Source organism: Silene latifolia, chromosome 11 (genome assembly GCF_048544455.1).
Source record: "Silene latifolia isolate original U9 population chromosome 11, ASM4854445v1, whole genome shotgun sequence".
Taxonomy (NCBI): Eukaryota; Viridiplantae; Streptophyta; class Magnoliopsida; order Caryophyllales; family Caryophyllaceae; genus Silene; species Silene latifolia.
In genome coordinates, this window is record NC_133536.1 from 79,008,255 (window position 1) to 79,018,528 (window position 10,274).

The 10,274-nt window shown below is 36.4% G+C and overlaps 2 protein-coding genes across 2 annotated transcripts; both read right to left on the minus strand.

Moving 5' to 3' along the window:
• Positions 1 to 7,837: 7,837 nt before the first annotated feature.
• LOC141613579 (protein FAR1-RELATED SEQUENCE 5-like) lies at positions 7,838 to 8,932 on the minus strand. Its single transcript, XM_074432318.1, has 2 exons — positions 8,769 to 8,932; positions 7,838 to 8,414 (listed from the first exon to the last, which is right to left on the minus strand). Exons 1-2 carry the CDS (start codon positions 8,930 to 8,932, stop codon positions 7,838 to 7,840), a joined length of 741 nt encoding a protein of 246 aa, XP_074288419.1.
• Positions 8,933 to 8,942: 10 nt separating this feature from the next.
• LOC141613580 (protein FAR1-RELATED SEQUENCE 5-like) lies at positions 8,943 to 9,751 on the minus strand. The gene is made up of 2 exons (XM_074432319.1): positions 9,505 to 9,751; positions 8,943 to 9,424 (listed from the first exon to the last, which is right to left on the minus strand). The coding sequence occupies exons 1-2, from the start codon at positions 9,749 to 9,751 to the stop codon at positions 8,943 to 8,945; spliced, it is 729 nt and encodes a 242-aa protein (XP_074288420.1).
• Between the last annotated feature and the right edge of the window lie 523 nt (positions 9,752 to 10,274).

Sequence of the window (10,274 nt, forward strand, 5' to 3'; positions counted from 1 at the left end):
CTCATATCTAGCTACATTAAAAACTTGCCTACCTTGTTGAGCTACTAACTTTATCATTTGTGTTTGGGTGCTTATTTGGGATATTGCTCAGCTTATGTCATTGTGAGCTTGGTTGGGCGGAATTACTGATTTTCGTACCTTTGTGTCTACTTGAAATGTTATCTTGAGATTGAAAAAGGAGGATGAAAGGAAATTGAGAAGTTGAGAAAAACAAAGTGAAATTTGTGAAGAATGAAAAAAAAAAAAAAAAAACAAAAAAAAAAGTGAATTGAAAAAAAAAAAGTTGAAAAAAGTGACGAAAAGAAAGAAAATCAAAGAAAGAAGCATGATCAAAATGAAAAAAAATGAATTTGTTGAAAATTTTTAGAAAAGAAGAAGAGAAGAGGTTTGTGAAATAACTTCTATGTTGTTAATCATAATTTTTGGGAAGTTTACTTTTGTTTTGAATTAAAAGGAAGTCGAATTGCTGATTTTGGCTTCATGTCCTCTACTTGGGATTGGGTTAGAGTTTGGATTGAGCATCCTTGCACATCTTGGTTAGTTGCTAGCTTAACTTAGCACCACTTTCCATAATTCATTTGTTCCCCCTTCTTACCCATATCCCTTTACCTTATTTTTACCATCGGCTTCTTTCTATGCTTGCATTTGATTGCTTTGACTTGTGGACGTGGAATGATTACCATATTAGGTTGCGGGCGCACTCTCATGAGTCGGAGTAGGTGAGTGCCACTCAAATAAATTGCCTTTTACATACAAATGTGTGCTTGAGTGAACCGCGAGAGTCCATTGTCAAAAGATCATGCAAGAGCCGAAAAGTTTAGATGAAGTCTTTCATGCTACGCCGCCATGTAAATCTCATCCATGTTTTTGCATTCTCCCTATGCTCATGTTGTTTCGGGATTATGATTCATTGTGCTTGTTAGCTGATGTTGGGATTTGTAATTGATGAGATTTAGTGACTCGTTGCCCTTGTCTTGATTTGTATGCTTGCTTGAGGACAAGCAAGGGCTTAGCTTGGGGGAATATGATGTGTCGTATTTTTATATTATTTTCACCCCTCTTTTAGCTCGATTTTACATGACAATTGCACTTTATAAAATGATTTTATGAGCTAATTCCGTGTTCTAGGTGTTTTGCATGCATTATTGTGTTTTTGTAGAAAATGAAGCAATTGTCGGATTTTTCCTATCATTTTGGCATTCACCGAGAATCACGAGGCTACTTAAGATGAGTCTTGGCCATGGAAGGTCATTTTGGGAAGATTCTTGCAACCCCAAGCATATAATTTACTATATTTTATATACTTATTTTCCATAATTTTACATTGATTTTAAGCATTATAGTGTATTTTAATAATAAATTCCTTCCTATAACATTTTCTTTGCAATTATATAATTATTTGTAGGAAGGAGCTATTTTGATCTTTGATATAAGCTAAAACTGACTAAGCGAGGCGATGAATAAAAACTGGCAAAACAATTAAGGACTTCAAGCTCTGACTCAAAATCTCCAAATCCACAAAATAAAAACGAAGCCGTCCAAAATAAAATGAAAGCCAACTATTGAATAATGTTGACAAGACCATCATTTTACAAATGATAAAATAAAGAAGCATATTCGTAGAAGTTAGTGCATTGAACATCAAGTCTTGAAGCATTCAATTTGGTGATGTTACATTGAAGGATTTTTACGAGCAAAACGCATGCAACATTTACATGGGTGAAGAGTTATTCTGATAATTACAACATGAAACATCTCAAATTAATTCTTTAATTCATGAAACATTCTTTATGTGAAGAAACTTCATGCACTAAAAGCACAAAACCGTAGGAATAATTTTATATGTAATGTATTTATATTAATTATTTGTTCTAAACGTACATGTATAATTAAATTTGAAAGCTCAAATGATCGCCTATATAATGGAGGTGATTTGCTTTTGAGAAGTACGAAAACATAGACATAGACAACAAATAATAAAATAATTAGTTCCATATTAAATTCTATCCATTCTCTCATTACATCAATTACCTTTATTATATTTTAATATTGTTTATGCTATTATTTGACCAATTTATATATTGTTACCATGTTCATATTTATTCATCTTATTGTTGTTAGTCTACTCATAATTATGTGTGAGTAGTTTCTTAATCTAGGGGAGGGGAAGCCATGTTTGATTAGCCATTTACACATGTTGAATTAGAGAATTATATTATCAAATTGTTGCTAATAATACATGCTTGTTTCATATTGTTAATCTTTGATTGTTGGCCATAATCGTTGATTAATTTGTTATTCATTTACTAAGAGCGAACGTCGGGAATTGAATTAGGCAAAGTATGTTTTAATAGTTCAATCTAATTTGTGCGAGAGCTCGTTAGTAATCGTTCTATGGTTGGGTAATAGACCGAGAGGAAATTGCTAATAACCTAAACAACATTTTATTTTATGTTCGTCTTATTTGACATCGATTTATGCTAATCTACATGTGTGACCCCATTCCCCCTAGATCCTTATTCATAATTGTTTACAACTTATTTTTCATCATTGCTTTTACTTTAATCAAATCAAACCAAACCAAATCGTGATCGACCTTGATAGAATTCTACTCATAGCTTGTCATATTGCGTCCACCGTCTCCCTGAGATCGACCCCTACTTCCCTAACTACATTCATTTGTTGTTAGCTATGCCTAGGGTATTTTATCTTTGTTAGGTACGCGATAAGCCTACCAACTGTGGAATAGTTTTACAGTTAACTCCACCTGGAACACCTCAATTAAATGGTGTGTCCGAACGGAGAAATCGAACACTACTTGATATGGTTCGATCCATGATGAGTCACACGGTAGTACCTGATTCAATATGGGGTTTTGCTCTTTTGTCAGCTGCTCTTATACTTAACCGAAGTCCGTCTAAAGCTGTCGACAAGACTCCATATGAAATGAGGAAGGGAACGGTCCCTAACTTGTCCTTTATTCGGGTTTGGGGCTGCGAGGCTTATGTCAAGTGGAGACACGAGGATAAGCTCGGCCCGCGATCGGTCAAGACATACTTTATTGTTTATCCAAACGGAATGTTTGGTCATTACTTCTATTCACCTACCGAACATCGAGTTTTTGTTGCGGCTAGTGCAAAGTTCTTAGAGAAAGAATTTCTCGAGAAAAAGTCAAGTAATAGAACCTTCGAGCTGTCGGAGATTCAAGAACCAACAACCGAGGAACAGATGGAGGAAGTTGTTCCTTCAACTGATGATACGGTTAATATTCCTCAGGAACCTAGGAGGTCGGGTAGAGTCTCTAATCCTCCAGACAGATACATTGGTATGGTCGAGGAAAATGACGTTTTGCTCCGAGAGAGTAATGAACCTGCTACCTATAAAGGTGCCATGACCTGTTCTGACTCTAAGCTATGGCTTGAAGCCATGCAATCCGAGATGGACTCCATGTATGAGAATGACGTATGGGATCTTGTTGATTTACCTAACAAGGTACACCTCTACAGTGCAAATGGCTTTACAAAATAAAGCATTTTGTAGACGGGCAACCAGATACCTATAAAGCACGACTAGTGGCAAAAGGTTTCACTCAAGTGCACGAATTGCATTATGATGAAATTTTTGCACCCGTAGTTATGCTGCGTTCCATTCGGATAATCTTAGCGATTGCCGCTTTTCATGACTATGAAATTTGGCAGATGGATGTGAAAACCGCCTTCTTAAACGGTTATTTGGAGGAGGAATTGTACATGGTACAACCCGAAGGTTTCATAGATCCTGAAAATCCTAAGAAAGTGTGCAAGCTTAAGCGTTCCATTTATGGACTTAAGCAAGCTTCTCGGAGTTGGAATCATCGTTTCGACCAGGTGATAAAAGAGTATGGTTTCACTCGATCGGTCGAGGAACCATGCTTATATGTCAAGTCGAGTGGGAGCAAGATTGTTTTCTTGATATTGTATGTCGATGACATACTCTTGATTGGGAATGACATTCCTCTCTTATCTTCGGTAAAAGGATGGTTGAAGAACCATTTCCATATGAAAGATCCGGGTGAGGCACAACGCATATTGGGAATCCGTATCTATCGAGATAGATCACGACGGATGTTATCACTAAGTCAGGAGTTTTATTTAGATAAGATTTTGAAAGGTTCAGCATGACCAACTCCAAGAAGGGGAACCTTCTAATGACGTCTGGGATGCATTTGAGCAAGTCTCAGTCACCCACGACACCTGAAGGGGTTGAACGCATGAGTCGTGTTCCTTATGCATCAGCCATAGGATCCATCATGTATGCCATAATATGGACACCTCCAGACGTGGCATATGCATTGAGTATGACGAGTCGGTACCAAAACAATCCAGGTGAAACACACTGGATCGCTGTTAAAAACATCCTTAAGTACCTACGGAGGACTAAGGATTGGGTATTGACTTATGGAGGAGATATTAAGCTATGTGCAATCGGTTACGCAGATGCTAGCTTTCAAACAGATCGAGATGATTTGAAATCTTAGTCTGGATTCGTCTTTACTCTTAATGGTGCTGCGGTCAGCTGGAAGAGTTCCAAACAGGAAGTTGTAGCAGATTCTACTACTGAATCCGAGTACTATGCCGCTTCAGAAGTAGCAAAGGAAGCTATATGGATGCGTCAATTCTTACAAGGACTAACCATAGTTCCTAGTTCGAATGACCCAATCACTATCTATTGTGACAATAGAGGTGCCATCTTCCAGGCTAAGGAGCCTAAGTCTAGCAACAAGTCTAGACATGTACATCGGAAGGCTCACCTGATCCGTGATTACGTGGAGCAAGAGGAGATAGTGATTGACAAGATTGCTTCGGATGACAACATCGCGGATGCTCTCACTAAACCATTGACATATGATAAGCATGAAGGGCACGTTATTTCCATGGGAATTAAACGTGTTCCTGAGTTGTAGTAGTTGATTAAGAATTCGATACATTTTCTTTTTCATATGCTATTTATAACTTCATCGTATTATTTCATATTTTGTTTTTCATGTGGATTGTTCGACAACATTGAACGCCACAAAGTGAACTGAATTACATTATATTTGTTTTGGTCCGTCATCGCCTACATGAGCTGATAACTCTGGCTATTATATTGTGAAGTTGATTGATGGTGGGTTCAATGAGCCATAAGTCAAACAGTTGGCTGATCGATCACAGATGCGAGTTATAACGATACCTCGTAGGACAAATTGTGACAACGTAATGGAGTCCTAAATGTTTAAAAACATTCGGTGCCAGGTCGTGGATTGGACGTCCATTGTGTTCCTAGAGTCGATTCTTTTGATTATCGACTGTCTCTTGAGATTAAGGCAGTTTTTGGGTAACTTTGGTTTCTTTCTCATGGTCGACCGTAACAGGAGGCTAAGCAGATTTTCACTGGGTCATTTCATACTGTGCTTATATCTGCAGGATTCGAGTTGAAGAAAATATCCAACCTTTATCAGGTTTAGTTATTTCTCAGGGCCACTCGAGGAGTTGTAACTGAAATGCATGGCCATGCTCGAATGGTGATTAAGGATATAATGAAAGAAGAGTTTACCCAATTCTCGGTTAACCCAGATAGAATTGATTTGGTTAGCATCGACAATATACACTCTTTCTGCATGTTATATTTAATTTATTTGTTGCCTAATTAAATCTTTCAAAATCTGCAGTTCTTCTTCCCAGTTATATATAAAACGCATTACCATTTACTAGTCATTGACAGCAACAAGTATAAGTTCATCATCATTGATAATGTGCATCGTGACGGAAAACCAGAAGAATTTTTCCACGATAGACCACTGTCTTTTGTAAGATTTTATGCTCTCTTTTGCTTAACAGCACTACATGTTATTTCTATTCATTATTGTGAATGTACAATGACTTTACATAGAGTGTATCTTCCCCAAAAATTTTGGGTCTGTCTTAGGTTTCTTATTTTTGTGATATTGTAACTCATAACTATTAGTGTCCTAATGTATTTTTACCCCCTTCTCCGCCAACGTAATGTTCTAGCAGAATACTTGAAAGACATCGGTGTTTCAAAGTTAAAAGTTGATCGCATCAAAAAACTGCAGCCTATTCTTGCAAAGATGAAGTGGAGGAACAACACTAACAAGACTGATTGTAGTGTTTACGTTATGAGACATATGGAGACATTTAAGGGTAATCTAAATTGGACCTGTGGGCTTAAAAAAGGCGATGTGAGTTTCAGAAGTAATACAATTATTTTTAATACATAATTCAGTACACATTTGTACATGTTCTAATCCCTTGTTTTCTTTACTTTCCTAGGATGCTCCAGTACTGATTCTGCGGAAGAAGTACATTTCATATATGATTTCAACAGAAGGCAATGTATGTTTTGATGTTGTACTAAAGAAGGCAATGGATTTCCGTTCAAACCCACTGCCATGGGAAGAATACGACGATGAAGATGAGGAAGATGCTGAATTCAAGCCGTAAAAACTTTTTTAGTTTCGTTTGTGACATGTGTGTGAGTAATGTAACATATATTGAGGAAGCTACGAGTCGAACAACCTGAAGTTTGAAAAAAAATTAATTCAAGAGAGTGTTGTATTCCGGAAACAAATTTCAATAAAGTTTATTATGTTCTTGCAGAACAACAATAATGTTTATTGTGCAAAACGCCTTAAAATTATTGTACTCTGGGAAAACAATTCCAATCAAGTTGATGATGTCCTTGCAGAACAACAATAATGACCCTTTAATACAAATGTAATATACTTTGGCTATAAGAGTAATGTACTTTGGCAATGAAATCGAATTGTACATACAAGCCTTTAAGAATGTTCCTTGCAGAACAACAATAATGATCCTTTAATACAAATGTAATATACTTTGGCTATAAGAGTAATGTACTTTTGCAGTTAAATCGAATTGTACATACAAGCCTTTAAGAATGTTCCTTGCAGAACAACAATAATGATCCTTTAATACAAATGTAATATACTTTGCCTATAAGAGTAATGTACTTTGGCAGTAAAATCGAATTGTACATACAAGCCTTTAAGAATGTTCTCGTAGTGTATATTATGGATGTCTATCCTTGAATCAAAAATTTGCACCTTCCACTTCGTTATCAGATTCATCTTCTTCATCTTCGTCCTCCACATCATCAGATTCATCTCCTTCATCGTCGTCATCTTCATGGTGGTATTTGGTGAATATGCAACAGAATATAAATTAAATATTAGATCTTATATGGAGAAAATGGCCAAAATGAACAACTAAATTGATATACATTCAATGTAAACCAAATATACATTGCTGAAATTCTCATATGTGCCTTCAGAACAACAATAATGTTCATTGCACAAAGAGCTTATGTGCCTCCATATAAGAGTGATGATTTTGGAAGGTAAACATTATGCGCTATACTTGTATAATTTAATAATTATTTAACATTAATGTAATATGCTTTAACAAGAAACCAAATTATACATACCTGTCAGATGGTTTGTTTCTTTGCAAGTCCTAGAGTTGTGTCCTTGGCGGCCACATGTTTTGCAGTACCTCTTCTGTTTTCCTCTCTTCTTTAGGGCTTTTAACATTTGTGATTCAATTCTCTTGCCCTTGGTCCTACCCTTGTTTTTAGATTTTTTAGAAACATGAATCACCAACTTCTGAGGTATTTTGCAGCCCACATACTTTTCTATTTCTTTCATCTTATCTTTCTTCTTTGCTGGAACACTTCTGTTACTAATCATATCCAATCTAATATCTCTCAGTTTTTCAATCAAAAGCTTCATGTTGTTATCATCACACTCAGCTACGCTGACACAAGAATAAACCTCTTGCTAGAGCTCAGTACTCAAACTTTTCCGGTCAGAAAACTTTTGAGAGACATCTATCAGTTTGCCATCTTTATCAAAGACAGGCTTACTCATTGCAGTTTTTGTCCATCTTTGCATTATGTACTGTTCTGGTATTTTCTGAAAATCTTGGTTGTGTAGAATCCAAAGGCAGTGCCTGCACAACAAGCCCATTCTCTGAAACATAGAACAGGAACAAGTAATCTCCATGTTATCTGGTGAATATGCTACATTCCATGACTTATTTGGCATCTGCATGTCTGTTAGAATATATATTTTTGTCTCATCAATCTTCTCCACATCTTTAAAACGGCAATCAGACAAAGCTACAACCAATTCTGTTTGGAAGTCTGTGAAAATGTTGTGCGAGTATATTTCAGAAGCATGGACTTCAAGGTTTGACTTTGTTTTCCGTGGGATTTCAGAGTGTTTGTTGTCACTGTTCAACTTAGACTGCTTGTGTCTTTGTGCTTCCAAGGCACTCTCATAGCACACCCAAAACTCAACAAGGGTCAAATGAGGTGTGAGGAACCTGTCAAAGAAACTGTTTTCACTCTCAGACCTAGAAGTAACCCTCATCAAGCCAGACAATGAAACATCTTTAAAATAGGCGGGGATCCTTTGTTCCCCCGAGATCGTACAAATCTGAAAACCACTCGTGTTCTACAAGTTGATAATCAGTCATTATCTTCCCCCATTGTTCTTCGAATTCATCAGGCTCAAGTTGGTTGTTCCAAACACACCTATTGAGCCTGGTCTTAAAATCCTCATCTTGAAATAGTTGATAACTGACTTTTTCTCTTAGTTTCTTCATTATGTGCCACATGCACAGTCTGTGTGTTGACTCCTTAAACACTTCCGGGACTACCGACTTCATTGATTTGTCCCGATCGGTAATTATAATTCTATTTGGCACCCGCCCATTGCTTCCAAAAATGTCTTGAACAGCCATGTGTAACACTCAATACTTTCATCACCTATCAACCCAGCTCCAAAGTTTATGCACCTTTTGTGGTGATCAACTCCTGGGAAAGGCACAAACACCATATCGTACTTGTTTGTTCCATATGTAGCATCCATTGATAACACCTCACCGAACAAAGATGTAGTTCTTTATGCAGATCGGATCTGCCCAAAACACTCCAGCCAGGCACTTGTTTTCATCTACTATAAAATCAAAGTAAAATGAACTGCATGTGTCTTTTTTCTCAATAAGATTCTCAACAAACATTTGCGCGTCAAAATTACTAATGTAGGTTTTTATGTCCCTGACAAAGTTTTTGAAATCAACCTCAGTAGCACCAATGTTGTCGTAACCTCCACACAGCTCCTTCCAACCTCTATAGGCTTTCACACCACCTAGTTTTAGCACCTTTACCTTTGTCACAAATTGTTTCTGTACCTCTGTCATTTTTCGGTTTCCTTTCAAGAATATTGTAGATTCAGGCGAAGCAAGTGGATGGTTATGGGCTTCATCGAATCTGGTAACAATATAAGTTCCATTTTCTTGGTATTTGAACTGCACTAATGCACGACAGTCAATTCTTGGAATCGGCCTCACACGGCTTATGTCTGTCACATAAGATTGTGCATCATTGTCGCAGATCGATATCGATGTTCAGTCCTCTTCCTTTTTCTACTTTCCTTTACACCTTGCCTATTGCAGACAACATTCCTTAATGCAAAACTGTTTGGTAACTCATTGCCTTTAATCCTTTTTGTTGTTGCAAGTCTTGGCGTAAACCCACAGATTGTACAATATTCTTTGTAGAATAACTCTGTTGATTCTAGCGTTTCGAATACTTGTCCTACTTTAGGTTTCTTTTCCTCTGGACAGAATGGAATGTACTGGAGTGCATTTAATGTTTCAATTCTTGTTCTTGGTGTTTTAAAGTGCATTTGTAGAAGAAGACGTAGTTGCATCACTTGTACTCATTGCTAGCTTCAACAGTAGTTAAGTAAGTAAGTAAATTGAATATTATTGCATTAATAATGCAGTACTCCGATTATAATATGCTCTACAAAGATTGGTAATTTATTTCGTACAAATAAAGGTTCATATATAATGTATTCCTGCCAATGTCCATTATCATGCCTTTAAAGGAACATTTATTTTACTGCTAATGTTCATAGGAAATATTGTTGTCCATTTTGATATAGCATATATAAAATGTATTGAATGCTAATGACAGTAAACAAACAAATAGACATAATACTATTTCATTAATATTAGAAAAATATTTACAAAAGCCATTTAAGGCTTTCAAAAGCATAAAGCCTACTAAGGCTTATACTGAAAAAAAAAAAACACAAGATAATACAAAATAACAATAAACTAGAAAACTAACTTATATACTTCTAAACTAATCTAACAGTCGGAGTCATAATAACCCTCATCACCAGACTGCTCCTCAATATCATA